At 32.0% G+C, this 16,353-nt stretch overlaps 1 protein-coding gene and 1 long non-coding RNA gene across 2 annotated transcripts in view; one reads left to right on the plus strand and one right to left on the minus strand.

Moving 5' to 3' along the window:
• Positions 1 to 15,738, minus strand: LOC148624600 (sodium-coupled monocarboxylate transporter 1-like). The gene is made up of 16 exons (XM_088567331.1): positions 15,367 to 15,738; positions 14,521 to 14,589; positions 14,170 to 14,221; positions 11,666 to 11,733; positions 10,632 to 10,712; positions 8,695 to 8,768; positions 7,255 to 7,392; positions 5,952 to 6,087; positions 5,549 to 5,637; positions 5,068 to 5,177; positions 4,569 to 4,639; positions 3,946 to 4,032; positions 3,183 to 3,388; positions 2,918 to 3,018; positions 1,730 to 1,848; positions 1 to 1,251 (listed from the first exon to the last, which is right to left on the minus strand). Exons 1-16 carry the CDS (start codon positions 15,721 to 15,723, stop codon positions 1,147 to 1,149), a joined length of 1,863 nt encoding a protein of 620 aa, XP_088423457.1. The 5' UTR covers positions 15,724 to 15,738; the 3' UTR covers positions 1 to 1,146.
• Positions 11,320 to 16,353, plus strand: part of LOC148624601 (uncharacterized) — an 8,578-nt gene continuing 3,544 nt past the window's right edge. The window contains exons 1-2 of the long non-coding RNA XR_015919713.1: positions 11,320 to 11,446; positions 15,393 to 15,744. This is a non-coding gene — a long non-coding RNA (uncharacterized LOC148624601). The remainder of the gene's footprint in view (positions 11,447 to 15,392; positions 15,745 to 16,353) is intronic.

The following is a 16,353-nucleotide window of genomic DNA, read 5'->3' on the forward strand; positions in this document are numbered from 1 at the left end:
TTCTAATATTACAAATTCATTTTCTAATATCACAAATTCAATTTGTAATACTACTAAATGTGTGATATTTTGTAATTTTACTAAATCAGGAATTTGTAATATTAGAAAATGAATTTTGAATATTACAAAATGAATTTCTAATATTAAAAAATATTTTCTAATATTACAAAAAATATTTTGTGATATTAAAAAATTATTTTCTAATATTACAAAATATTGATTTTTGTCCACTTTGGCATGTCATAGTTATCAGTGTGTTTATATTATCATGAGCAGAATATTTTGTGACTAAATTCCAAAAAGCTTTTAAAATGCGCTTAAATAGCTAGGACTGTTGTGCCTGGCCTTGTTTCAATACCTTGATACCAAAACAAAACAAAACTAAACCTACTTCAAGGGGAGATATTGCTGGGACATTTATTTCAAATGGGAGAGTATTGGTGGGAAATGCTCTATAGTAATCTTTTTATGATTTTGTTTTCTTTTAATGTAACAAGGAAAAAGGTTTAATGACTCCCAATTTATTTATTAGAATAATAAATGCCAGTTCTTTATATTAATTTATATGAATTTTTAACAGTTTGCGAAAAAGTTGAAATACCCTACATAATCCATATAAACTTTTTAAAATGACTTTATTGAAGCTCAATTATCTCGAAATCAAGTTCGGTAACCTATGCTTTTTACTTTGCAGTTCTTAAGTATGTTTATTCGAAGTCATATTTGAGGATAAAATAAGAAAATCAATATACTAGAAATATTAATGAACTTTCAAAGGGTAAATGAGAAAAATGTCCGGAGGCATTTTTTATATTTTCCTAAAAATGTGATATATTTCGGGTGTGTTAAATAATAAACACGGATAGTTTCAGTCTGTATATCATAATTAAGGTCATTGATCACTGATAATTTTTAAGTAAAGACGAATTACAAAGTGTGACAGGTTTTAGAGATTTCTAATATCATGTACATTTCAAACTTCGTCATATCAGTTATATTCTACGACAAAAGGTCATAACAAAAAATAATTCATAATACATAGAGACTTTTTAAAAATTGTTCATTAGTGTATGAAAGATTTGTTGAAAAATGTTCTGCTGGTCTGCACAATTTTTTTTTATCGCAGGAGGCTGTTGATTCCTCACCTCAATCATGGAAAAGTTCCGTATTTTCTTCATTACTTTCTGGATTGGGTATAACGCTTTCATAATCTCGTGTTCCCTTGTTTAGCACACTTAAAAGATCCTTTCTCTAAAAATGTCAAAAATATATTCAGCAGGAATGAAAGTGAAAATTTGAAGCGTACAAATATCTATAATGCCTATAACATTTTTTATATATGAAAGTATTTTGTTTTTACTTTGTAGTCAACACCACGAAGACAACAGAGGAATATCGATTTCTTTCTTTCTTTTTCTTTGTTGGGTTTTATTTTAGTCGTAGAAGATAAAAAATCAAATACGGTTAAATATGGAAACGTCCTTTACAGGCTTACAGGCCGTGTGCGTTCGTGTGTGCACTAATTTCAACATACATTGATCTATCTTTTAGATGGTTGTTTATGTTTAACATATAAGAAAATAGATACTCTAGATTTAATTACTGCGTATCCAAATAACAATATTTACCCTCCAACTTGTTTTGTCGAAATATTGAACTAACCTTTACCAAATGTTTTCAGTATTTTTTATGCACCTCATTAAATACTTTGATTTATTGAAATACTCACTTTCTCGAACGGAACGCCAAGGTATAAATGCTTTCTTATGTTCTTTGGCAAAAATGGGAAGAACATGTCGAAAAAAGGTAACACATATCTCACATCTACGTCAGAAGATTTTGGCAAACCTGTTTTAAACTTTAAATATTTACATTTGCATCATACTGGAACACCGAGTTTGAACTAGGGTTTTTTAACCCAAATACTTAAATATCTTGATGGACTTTCTTTCGATTTCTGTCTATTGTTCGGTATATTTAACTTTTTGTCAACATGGTTTTGTCTTCGCCAATTGATTTTAAGTATTTTTCTTTCACTGACAACTATTCTATTCAACATTCGGCTTACTGATTTATTTTGATACTGATGTCATTAAAAATATCTTAGGTTTTCAGAACTGAAAATAAATTGATATAGTAAATTTAATTAATGTAAAAATATACTTGAGCACTTGAGATAATGGATACTACAGACACTGTGAAGTCAACCTTATATCGCGGTAGACTTCTTACAATTAGGCTTCAGAACAGGGTTATGATGGTACAAGAATGAAGTCATCACTACACAAGTTTTATGGTCGTCATCATGAACTCGTGGATCGTTATGGTGTATCCATCAGCACCATGAAAACCGATTTGTTCAACGTGTCATAGTTTTTCTTTGCTCTTTCGTCTACACCGGACTTGACTTTTTATGAGCAACTCGGTGGGTATTTCTAGAAAAGCAGAGGATGCTTACTTTACCGGTGCACCTGGTCCATGCTCCCAGTTTTTAGTGGAGTTCCAGTTACTCATTTACTTTTGTTTCTTTGTATGTATTATTTTAGTTACTCTATGTTCCTTGTTTTGTTTGTCTGTTTTCCATGTCTGGTCTTTATTCCTGGATTATACTATTTTGATTTCCGCTAGAATCTAGGTTCCCTTGATTACTCTTATAAATGAATTCATGTGAAATTTATTCAAATTTGTATATCCTTCAAGGTTTAATTCTTAATATTACTGAACTACTTTGCGATTGTCAATATTAGTGAATAAGAAGTTAGTCACTTTCAGTTCAGTGCTCGAATACTTTTTTACTTTTTGTTTAGTCGATTTAAAAAATCAACAAACACAAAAGAAATCAAACAAAAACAAAGACATTCACTTATCCAAGATATTCAGTTATGGGAAATTACCCTTTATTCCATTGTTAACTTACCTTCTATAAGGCTTACAATTATACCCAGTACAACAGTGTACATGACGCCTATAACTCCGACGTATTGGTAAGATATACTATAAAATCTATCAAATCCATAACTGCAAAAGAAAAGCGTTAAAGTTAACCTTTATTTTGTTCTGTTTTTAAGACAATTAGCAAGGAGGAAAGCAAGTTAATGAAATGTAGTTTAGGGTTTAAATGCAGTTCACTGGTAAGTTTTGATGTTTTAGTTGAAATAATTACTATTAATACCAGTACTCACATTTCTTCTGCAGTTATAGCTTCTGTTACATTTCGTGCATCTACCATGGTAGTGGTTAAATTGGTGAGTAATGTCACGTTATCGAAACAATTGTACGTCGGTGGCATGGGGGCTAATTGAGGCCTAACTAAAGATTTGGAGAAACTTTTCCCAGCAGACAACCAAAATGATAAAACTACAGATGCTGTTGTTCCTAAAAGTGCTCCCTGAAAACATAAATAATTAACAGCTGATTTGACTTTATTTTGACGCCTAAGTTGTCTTATGTTAGCATGATTGCCCCAACTGTGAGAGGTAATTGTTGAATTCTTGATCAAATCACACGGACTTTTTTTCTTTTTAATGGTTTTGCATTTTTTGTGAACGTAAAATAAGAAGTTAAATAAAAATTTGGAGGCTGTTTAAATTCAATAATACAGTAACTTTGGAATATACATTTGTTTGAAAAATGAAGTTAAAAATCTTTTTTTTCAACTGCGTCTATCCCGTCTACCTATGAGTGAAATGTTTGTAAGAAGGTCGTGGAATCAATACATAACCTAGACGTTTTCCAATAAAATTCGACGTAACTACGATTGATAAAATCAGAATTCAGAATTTAAGAAAAAAAACGTCTTACATAGTGTTAGGTGTATGGTACGTATCACGTCTGAGCAGTCGAACACACCAGTATTACTGTTACTATATGAAATGACGACTGCATTGTACCGAAATGATGCAAGTTCAAAATATGTAATGAATGTTTATCCCAGAATTCACCTACCTTTTTTGTAGCCCAAGGAAAGAATGCAGAATACAAAAATAACCCACCAATTGGTCCGCCAAATGCAGATAGAATACATGCGGAAACCTGTGTTAAGATAATTGTGTGATGTGTACTTGATTGTATGTTTTTGTTTGAAATATAAAAAAAAAATAGACTGCATAATACATTAAAAGATATTCGAAGAAAATGGTTTTTATATGATTAGAAACATCTGTTCAGTATAAAATAGTAAATTGTGAAAAGAGAGTTAAAACACTATGTTGATTCCTTGAAGCGTGGTGATTAATATAACATAAAAGGGAAATATGTTCACAAGTTGACACGTTTGAAAATGTACCATTATAATACGTGTCCACACACAAATACAACTTGTACTTTTTTTACATATAATAAGATCGAGTTCAATTTGTTTCCATGCAAGTATATGTCTTAGATTGTTAGGTAAAGATTTATATAGATTTTAAATATTGTCTGTCATAACTGTATTGAATTTTGTGGGTTGGATTAACTGTCACCGTTAATAAATACAACTAAATGGACATTTTGTATAATAAGGTTTTGTGCTGATAACTATGATCGTGTCAACAACTTTACTAGATATGTACTTCAGGAATAATTACCTGTGACATGGGTCCAGGGATTGTTGCAATCATAAAAGAAATCCCTATAGCCAACACACCATATACTGGAACTACAAAATATTATATTGTGAAATAAAATGAAACTTAACTTGACTGAATATTACAGATAATCTTCTTAGTTTTGTGTACATTAATTGATTTCTATATAATAGTTATACCGCTTAAATTAACTATTGGTCGCCTAATATATTCTCTCGTACTGTGTTTGGCCGTAATAAATTGCGGGTGTGACTTGTATGAAAACAAAATTGAAGGTATTGGCATTTTAAAGAATAATTATGTCTTTACTGTGTCACATTATTTTTTCTTTGATAACCTTACAAAGTATTTTGTCAAAGATATGCAACAAGTGGTCTTTAGATTAACTTCCCGTCAGACTGAATTCAGTTTTAAATACTTCAAGGTCAAAGATGAAATTTGTATTGATTATATGCACCAGTATGAGGACTTCGTCTTCTATAAATTTACGTTAACTTACCTACAAGTTTGGCAATCATTGTTAATTTATCATCAGACAATTTATAATATGGCTTTATGTAGTCTTCAGTTGTCATGGCAGATAAACTATTCAGGCCAGAAGACATTGTACTACAAATCAAATACAATTTTAATTCAAATTAATTTCTTAATTTATTTAACGCCACAGTAATCCAGCAATTGTGACGTCAGCTTGTTTACTATTCTTTCATTTGTAGACTCTGTATGACCGTATGAACATAACTGTAAATGAACGCGAACATTACATTACCTGAAATGCCAAATGTTTATATCCGATCTTTTTCCCATTTTACTTCTTTTTCACTTGTTCGTTTGATATAGGTTAGGTTTGTTTCTATCTAATTTATTTTGTTTAGTTTACTGTTACACTGTTACCAATACAAGTCTTCTTATAAAAAAGGGCGATAACAATTTATTCACACTGCACTTCAGCCAAGTAAAACAGTGAAGTGAGGTAATACCTTAAAGATGCGCTGAATAAGGAAGCCATGAAAAGACCTGGCATTCCAGGTAGATTGCGAAACATATCCTGTACCATAAAGGGAATTATCTGCAAAAAATAATACATATTTCTCGAACCAGTCTTAATATAAGAGAGCTTAAAAACACAAATAGCACGGACTACTATATAAACAATGTTTGAAATTTTTTTAAAAGATGGCAAAGACCTTTTGAAAATCTTGAACTAAAACATTTATTGTCGTCAATTTTATCATATTCTATCTCACATTGCTGCCTTCATTCAAACATGCCAATGACATGTTAATTTGAATCTTACGATACAAACTAAAGTCATAATTTTTTATTATTTCTGTTCTTGTCGTAAGTTGGTTTACAAAAATTTTTCAAAGATTTTATACTAACTTGGTTTGCATTCTTAATTTTTCCTGACGTAAGTGGATCACATCCTTTGGTAAAATAGTAAGCAAATGCTACCACGCCTTCCATAGCTGCCAATGACAATGTGATAAAGAATGCTGGTCCACTAAATAGCATCACTCTACAACAATACAACAAAATATGAGTTTTAAGGCTAACATAACAAATAAATGAAGGTGTATAAAACTTTTTCTTCATAACATACAAAGAAAAAAGAAAGAAAAACAACAATATATATTGTAAGAGTAATCAAGGGAACCAAGGTTATAGCGGTAATCAAAAGAATGTAATCCAGGGACAAAGACCAGACATGGAAAACAGACACACACAAGAAAGGACATAAAGTAACTAAAATCATACATACAAAGCAAGAAAAGCAAATGAGCAACTCGGACTCCACTAAAAACTGGGAGCATGGACCAGGTGCACCGGCAGGGCAAGCGTCCTCTGCTTTTCTAGAAACACCCGCCGAGTTGCTCATAAAATGTCAAGTCCGGAGTAGACAAACGAGGAAAGGCAAACCATGACACGTTGAATAAATCAGTTTTCATAGTGCTGATGGATACACCATAACGATCCACGAGTTCATGATGACGACCATAAAACTTGTGTAGTGATGACTTCGATCTTGTAGCAACATAACCCTGTTCCAGACGCCTATTTGTTAGACTTCTAGCGCGATACAAAAAGTCTGCGTAGTTTCGGCAAGCTCTGGCATAACGTATGAGTTGTGATATGAACACTCCATACGCAGGAGCCGAAGGGATGTTGCCACAAATGAAAGGAAAGTTGACAATTCTGAATGAAAAGTCATCACGTTTGTTGTAAAGTTTGGTCAATAGTTTTCCTTTACCATCGATTTCTATGTGTAGGTATGAGGCTGACTTCACAGTATCTGTAGTATCCTTTATCTCAAGTTCTTTTGGGTAGATGTAAATTTCGTTATGCTGTACACTTGTTTAAGAAGTAACCTCTCATCAGCAGCATTATAATCAAATATGTTTGGAGATATAAATACCAAATCAATTGTTCACAAGAAGAACTCAAAACCAAAACTATTGAAATAGAAAGCTAAGTCCATCACCGAGAGGTTCTACTATGTGCAATTCAAAGAATGAAGCCTCGGTATTTTATGCATAATGAAATTTTTGATACTGGAAATTTTGATAAATGAGGTGAAAAAGCACCTTCATCCGTGTTTGATACCAAAGTCGCGTGTGATACGTATGTAATGAATATATAGGTAAAAATGTTTACTCCTTATGAAATGAAGTCCGGCTTTCCTTACTTCGTAGCATCTGTCTTGGTTCTCACTGAACTGATTCTTTGTACTGTTGATTGGTTAAATATCATTGTAAATCGTCTCAGTCCTGAACCAATGACACATGTCCAAAACGTGTGTCTTATGGTCGGATCTGGATCAAAGCTAAAAATAAAGCATTGTGAAGCTATTATTAGCGTGTATGAAAGTATATGAAATATATGGGCATTGAAAATTTAATTTGATCAGTAAATTATTAGTTGCCAAGTATGCCTCTGATATAAATGTAATTTTATTTTTTTCCACTATCAACCTCCTTCATTACAATATCTTTTTTATGGTTCTTTAAATTTTTCCCTAAAACCCCTATGTTTTCATTTCAATGTTTGTTAGTTTTTGTAAAGAGTCGTTAGTAAGAATGCAAATCCGGTTGTAAAAAAATGACTTACAATTAAATGTATATATGCAAGTATTATCAGTACTGAGTTTTATTATTAACTTCAACATATATATATATATATATATATATATATATACACATATACATATAAAGGTCTGAAAAATCCATATCGATGTAAGAACTGTCAAATTTGCGATGCAAATTTTTGGTCGTTCCCTCCGCGGGACTCGAACCCGTACTGCTGTGACATCTATGGCTACACCGCTTGCACTAAGTCTAGCGCCCTAGACCACTCAACCACCGAGGCTATGTAAGAATGTAGCTTTCGCTGGCCGGTTATTCCTCCTCGTAGGATTAATCTAGGGCTGTAACTTAGTACACGATGTATGGTAGTACGGGACAGTTCATTTAGATGTTAATATGTAGGATAGAGGATCAAATTAATAATGCATGTCACAACAAATCAATATTATACAAACGTCTCAGAATGTGATGACTCTATTTGCTACACTGTTCCATCGGATCAAATTGATACAGGGAAGATAACGTAAACTTATAGAAATGGTCCGAAAAATTCCCAACGAATTTATACATATATATTTAACGAGAAAAAATATTCAATTGTTAGGTCCTGGTCAAAAGCCGGTACAGCGCTATATGCTTTACATCAATACGCTGTACTACTACAATTTGACTTTGCTTAATTGTTTTCACATTTAATTAATTCAATTCTCGTGCTCAATCAGATATTCTTATTATTTGCTTTTGCGTGCCTTTGATAAAGGTACGATCACTCACAGCGTGATTTTGCTTTAGAAGCAATGTTTTGATCTTGAAGTTGGTAAGTTTTATGACGAAGAAGGATGTCGGTTATCCGAAATCTTCAATGTAAATTTTACCATCATTTTGTGATGTTGAATATATTAAGACGTTTATGTAATTTTTTGTTATGTTCCGCACTATTTTTAACTATTCATCACCTCGTAAAAGTGATTGTTGACATCTATTTAGACGATTATACATGAAAAATGAATGAAAAAATACTTAAAAGACGAAATTGTACTTACTTGAAAATGTCAAATCTTTTATTTCCAGAATTAATCAGAATCACACTTTTAGCACCACCAGCTTCAATAGTACCCTTGAATCGTGTGAATAAAAGAGAACCCAAAATTACAGACAGACAGAGAAACGGGCATTTCTTTATCAAAGTCTCAGCTCTATACTTATTATGTAAATGTATATCTGCATTTAGAAAAATAAGAGCTACTATAAATAAAGTGATGAGACACTTTGAATTAATTTAACATAAAAGTTTTGGTAGAAGGTGATCAGGAAATCAAGATTCTAGCGGAAATCAAAAGAATGTAATCCAGGGACAAAGACCATATACGGAAAAACAGACATACACAACAAAGAACATAAAATAACCAAATAAAAGTAAATGAGTAAACTCCACTAAAAATGGAACATGGACCAGGTGCATCGGAAAGGTAAGCGTCCTCTTCTTTTTCTAGAAACATACATTAAAAGTCAAGTCCGTGATAGATGAAAGAGGAAACGATAAGTATGTCATGTTGAACGAATCAGTTTTCATAGTGCAGATGGATACACCATAACGATCAACGAGTTCATTATGACGACAATAAAACTTCTGTAGCAACATAACCCTGTTCTAGAAGCTTAATTGTAAGAAGACTAGCGCGATACAAAAAGCCTGCGTAGTTACGGTATGCTCTGGTATAATGTATGATTTGTGGTATGAAAACTCCATACGCAGGTGTTGAATGATTTTTGCCAGAGATGAAAAAAAATTTGACAATACGGAATAAAAAGTCATCGCGTTTGTTGTATATTTTGGTGTGTCGTTTTCCATTACCATCGATCTCTAAGTGTAGGTCAAGATATGAGGCTGACTTTACATTGTGTGTAGTATCCTTTATCTTAAGTTATTTGGGGTAGATGCGATGTATCATATTCCCGAAATGAGGATTGTAGGCTCTAGGTTAACGATGTTCCTTCTTTTGGATGAGATCAGTTATAAATTCAGCCTCAAAAAAGTGAGGGAATAGGTAAGCAAGTAGAGGAGCACAATTTGTTCCTTTTGCAATGCTGACAGTTAGTCGAAAAACGCTTCCACCACACTGGACAGTATATAAATTCAGTGCCAATTGCGTATAAAAGATAATACAGTTTCAAATTCTGTTAATTCATTTCTTAACAAAAACAAAAACAAAACAGAAGAACATAATTATCTTTCAGGAAATAATGCTGCATAGGTTTCATATGTTTTTAAACATATGGAAATATATGTTTAAGACCAGTATAGTATAATTTTGTTCTTAAAAATACATGACATTATATTTTCAAAAAATCATATATAAACAATTCTATTTCGTGTTCGAAATCCTACAGAAAATGTGTAAATACCACATGATTTTTATTTAATCCTTTTATATGAATTCGTAGGTCAGAAAAATATTTTTTTTATGGTGGTCCTAAGCATATGAGAAACGCGTGAAAAATATCGTTTTCATATGTTTCAGAAACATTAACAGTGTTTGTTGCACTTTTCCCTGTATATCAGGTGGGCTGGTTTTCATTTTCTCAGTTTTGGTGTTTTAGGCAATATGTCAATGTAAATGCTGTCATTTGAATTTACATTATTTTTTCCGAAATTATGCTTCCTAATTGTTGTTAAAGAGTAATGTTATTTTGATAACAGATATTAAAAAAATATGCTAATGCCCCTAGAATAATTTTGCATTGTAAATACTCAATGAATTTCTTACTTTTTTTATGGGCGTAATTGATAGCAATGTTTTCGAAAGAAATGTCAGTACTGTATCGATCTCACATTCGCAGGATTTAGAGAGGTATATTTGTTGATAAAGTACATTTATTCTAACATATTTTATGTATTCTAGATAAATGCAGTCTGAAAATATTTTATATAAGAAAAGGTATACAGGATGAAGAACAAGTTATTTGAACGTAGTTATACCTTAATAAGAATTGCTAGGATGCCAATGACCATAATTAAACTCTGAAATACATCTGTCCAAATCACAGCTTTTATTCCACCCTAAAATAGTTAAATCCATGCCTTATCAGAACAATGAAAAATAAATGTTTGCACAAAAATAATTTGCATACTAGATATTTTGCATTCCTTTTGATTTTTTATTTCTTTACAGTATTTTAATACAGGTCTGACAATTTTTCAGAAAAAATATCTAAGTAATGTATGATTTGTATACAGATTAAATTAATATAAACAGTATATAATCAACAGATGAATAAAACAACACATCAAAACTGTCATAACAAAGATTGATTAACTCTATATGACAGTATTTACTATCATTTTGTATTAAGGTAATAAGCTGGTGCATTTTGTTGCTTTTGTCAAATCTTCCTTTTCCTTGCGTTGTGAAACATTCTCAATGATAATGATTTCAAATATTTATTATACAAAGCTTATACCAATATTTTAAAGTAACTGACAACAAAGTGTTGTTCTTTCGTATGTGAAGACACGAACTGAAGTTTATTTATAGTAGCAGTCTTCATCAAATATACAGAAGACATGCATGACAAAAACCCACCTATTAACTTTCAGTTCAAATTCAGAAACAGTTACATACCACATACTTATACCTGTAACAAGTCTTAGTTCGTCATTTGGTTGTTGCACTTTTAAAAAATATATATAGATTGTGTATGGTATTATCACTTGTGGTACTATCCTTGATTTTTTGGGGTTGGTTGATTTAAGTAGGAGATATTGGTTTTCTCAAAAATACTGGTCTGAATACAGTAAGTACTAGCATTGCAAAAAAAAGATTTCAGATGTAGCTAAACAAAAAGAAAAACATTGTATGTTTTGTAATTTTTTTTTTCACCACCATCAACCACATCTACCACACACAGTGTCTGAATGTTATATGGACTGGTACCTTTCTTCAAAAATAACTTAAAATGTTGTAGCGTATATTTCATTTTATGTGCCTAAAGAAGCAAATAAAGATAACTTACAATGGATGTATATATAACAGATGCGGTTGCAACGCTGGTCACTGATAGCCAAAATGGCATATCTGTTACTGTCAAATTAGAAAAATCACTTTTAGACAAATACATTGTTCGAATTCAATTGTTAACTATGTTTTGTGTTTTTGTCTTTAAATTTTTTAAAATTAATTTTGTGTTCATGTATATACTTAACCTCAGATGAAGTAAAGTGGAATTTTCATTCCAAATGTTTATCATGTATTGATGACTTTGTTAAAGCTGCATTAGCTGCCAAATTTGTTCAGCTTTGATTCTACTGAATTTTGCTGATTCAATGAAATAAGTTTGTAGCAATGCAATTGAAGCAATAAATGTCGATAATACCTACAGAATATTGTGAAAACAACGTGTTTGTTTTTAATCAGAGAAGATCGTTAGCTCTTATCTAATCTTATGTGTCTTGTTTTCATTTTTTTTCATCTATTTCTTGATTAGTTTTTAATTACATAATGACCATATTTGTGCCACATTATATCACAATACGTAAATTTCAAAAGGCTCCTTGCGTTATATTCGATTTTTTTCTTTTACAGCTTGAGTCCGTCGGTCTTCCTTGCCGTTGAATATAACCACTTTCGCTTTGCAATCAGATTTGTCATTAAAAAAGCGACCCTTACAGCACATGCGCGGGTTAAGGTGACCAGACATCACATGCACACGAATTTATCTAGGTCGATTTGTTTTGTCTTGCAAGACAAACAATATATAGACACCTACTTCATGCATTTAATGCATTTTATTTGTGGATATCAAATGAAATTATACAGCAAAGTACAATTTAGTAGAAATTATTCAACAGAAACAAAAAATTACGAAAATGACAGCTAATTCAGCTTTAATTATTTTAAAAAGCGATAGAAATATTCGAATTTCAGAATCTGTTCCAAAAGTTTGAAATCCAAGGAAGTTGTTCTTTTACAGATTTAAAAAAAAAAGCGGATACTTGAAAAAAGGTTGAGTGTAAGGTATTTCATACCTATTACACAGAACATTATTGTCTCCCATCTTACAAAATCATAAAGGCATTATATATTTTCAATGAATTAATAATGTTTAAAATGTTGTAAAAAAATATTATGTGTACATTAAAATGACATAAAAATATATGGAAAAATAACAAACATTAATTGTATTAAGCCACTTTTAAGGTGAGATAATTAGCTGGAAATTGTTCTACAACATGTAACGGGAATTTCCTTTTTTTAATATTACAAGTTCGGTGACCCCAATTTTCTTTTCGAAATATAAAAGAACGTCAGTTAAGTGGGGTTTTTTTTAACATAATTTAAGAGATATCCACAAGTTTTTTTACAGCATTAATAGAATTCCCGACATAATCAAAATAAAAATTGCCTTAAGTAAGACTCAATCATCTCGAAATCGAGATTGGTCATCTATGTTTTTTTTTTAAATGCTAAAGTATGTTCATTCGATGTAAAACTAAGACATTGGTCACTTCATTCGGGGAATTTAATTCAGTGCTAGATTTCTGCTTTTATGAATCCATTGAATTTTCTAATTTATATAGGTGATGCATCGTTGTACTTTTTTCTGTCTAAGAGTAACCAAAGTTCTAGTGGAAATCAAAAGAAACCAATCCTGGGACAAAGACCGAACATGGAAAACAGACACACACAACAAAGAACATTAACTAACTAAAATAATGTATACAAAGTAACAGTAGCTAAAGAGTAACTCGGACTCCACTAAAAACTGGGAGCATGGACAAGGTGTTCCGGTAGGGTAAGCGTGCTCTACGTTTCTAGAAACTCCGCCGAGTTTATTTTAAATCAAGTCCGGGGTAGACGAAAGAGGAAAGGAAAGCTAATGCAAGATGAACAAATTAGTTTCCATCGTGCAGATGGATACACCGTAACAATCCACGAGGTCATGATGGCGACCATAAAACTTCTGTAGTGATGAATTCAATATTTTAGCAACATAGCCCTGTTCTAGAAGTCTTACTGTAAGATTCTTAGTGCGATGCAAAAAGTCTGTGTAATTTCGGCAAGCTCTGGCATAATTTGTAAGTTGTGATAACTCCATACGCAGGTGCTGTAGGGATGTTGCCACAGATGAAAGGAAAGTTGACAATTCTGAATTAAGTGTCATAACGTTTGTCGTAAATTTAGGTCAATAGTTTTCCTTTACCATCGATTTCTAAGTGTAGGTCAAGATATGAGGCTGCACAGTGTCTGTGGTATCCTTTATTTCAAGTTCATTCCCCGAAACTATGATACCCACTGTATCAAAATGTGTTGAATTTGTTCCTTTCATCCTATATGTTGCAAACATCTCGGAGCTCCCAAACTCAATGAACGGCCGAAGCTCCGAGATTCGTTCATAAATGCATGAACGACCGAAAATAGCTGTTCAATCCTATAATCAAACTACTCCTTTTACGTATAAGCGACTTAGAAAGATTAGTTCAAATGTAGCCGAAAAATATCAGTATGAATTATATTTACCTGCTTCAAGAGCAATTCCTGGACCAAATAATACTATACCCATATAAAATACCTGAAATTACACAAACATTTTACCCATTATGAATGGATTTGGTGAATATATCAAATAGAAAACAACGCCAACCGGATGAAAAATGTCAGCTTTTCTACACTTGTTTTATTCATTTCCTTCTGAGAATTGAATTAAACACTCGTGATACACTAATTTGTAAGTTGTAATTGTTTTGAAAAACTTCAATTTTACCGAGAGAGAGAGAAAGAGTATTGTCATTGACATTATTTCTTGTTTATCTTTCTCTTCAAACCAAAGAATTTGGGTAATGTGTCCTATTTTGTTTATTGTTAACATACATAAAACAGCATTCCAATAGTAGAACCAAGCAACCGTACAGCTCGACCTTTGTAGCGGAGTTGAAAGTACTACAAAATCAAATTTCAAACGGTGAATAAAGGTGTTATGTACATGTCTAATGTATCATAATGTACTTATTTTAAAGATGTATTATTCATATTGTAATATTTTATATACTATGAAAAAAATAGCATCATATCACTTGTATATATAAATGCTTATGGCTCTAACAAGAAATGAAAGTGTCTTTTTTTGTTCATTTGTTTGTCTGTTCCATATTTGAATTTTTTGTCTGTTTATTATCATTAATTTATCAATTTACATTCATTTACTTATTCACACTGTGCAGTTAGCCTCATATCTTGACCTATACTTAGAAATCGATGGTAAGGGAACACTACTTTTACGACAAAAGTGATGACTTTTCATTCAATATTGTCGACTTTCCTTTCTTCTTCGGCAACATCGCTTCCGCACCTGCGTATGGAGTTTCATATCATACGTTATGCCAGAGCTTGCCAATACTACGCAGACTTTATGTATTGCGCTAGAATTCTAACAAGTAGGGTTCTAGAAAAGGGTTATGTACGAGATTGAATTCATCACTACAGACGCTTTATGATCGTCATCATAAACTCATGGATCGTTACGATGTATCCATCTGCACCATGAAAACCCCTTTGCCTCTGGATTGCATTCTTTCTACCGCTAAAACATTAGTTCTGTTGATTTCTCTTTTATTTACTTGTTTTGATATTGCTAAATTAAATTCGGCATGTTTTGTTTAAAATAGTATCAGGTAAGTCATCAATTTTTACCTTTTCACATATTGTTATTAGCTTTACCTCATTCACACTTTTGATTCCTAAAGGATGGAAAAGTGGCACAACAATTCTAGTCCCGATAGCCAAAGTCAGCATTAATCCAAAGATCGTCAGCCAAAACATTAAACCATAGGAATAAACTTCTGCTGGAAATCCAAGCATCACGATTGATGACTCAAATGATACCATTAGAGATAAAGCAACTGGAAGGATCTTCATTTGTCGATTCCCTATTAAGTATTCTTCAGTTGTTTTCTGTCTACCACCAGCTAGGGCATAGTATACACCTATACCAAGCGATATCACTATTGTAACTGCAAATATTGCATAGTCAGTCCAAACGAAGCCAGGAATGTCACCTTTCCAATGCGATTCCATCTGTCGAAATTTGTAGTATGTGTAAGTAGTTAAACTATGTAACAAGCATCAGAACTCAGATCACATTATTTTGAAGACATTTCAAAAAGTGAAACCGTGAAGTATTTTTCATTTCAGTCTTATGTTGAAAGTATATTAACGTTTTTTTTTATTATTTTAATTTTATCCGAAATGGATAGATAGATATATAGAGATATATAGATAGATATATAGAGAGATATATCAAAAGTTTCCGTATTCCACTTTTTCAGATACAAAATATACCAGTTTTGCATATTGTTAATTTCGATATGCTGTACACATGTTTCAAGGCGTAACCTTTCATCAGCAACATTAAAATCAAATATGTAGAAAGATCATAATCAAAATTTTAGTTGTATACAAAAGTACTCAAAACCAAAACTATCGAAAGAGTAAGACAAATCCATCACCGAGAGGTTCTTCCATATGCAATGCAAGGAATGAAGCCTCAGTGTTTTACGTATTTTTAAATTTGGAATACTGCAAGATTTCATAAATAGTGTAAATAAAATACGATATAATTCAGGGTTAGAAATGTCTGACTATTGGGTTGGAGAATACCCTCGGTGACCACAGGTCCACCAGCAGCGGTATCGACCCAGTGGTTCT

Source organism: Perna viridis, chromosome 2 (genome assembly GCF_037379345.1).
Source record: "Perna viridis isolate PV_CMFRI_1.1 ecotype Kerala chromosome 2, ASM3737934v1, whole genome shotgun sequence".
Classification (NCBI taxonomy): domain Eukaryota; kingdom Metazoa; phylum Mollusca; class Bivalvia; order Mytilida; family Mytilidae; genus Perna; species Perna viridis.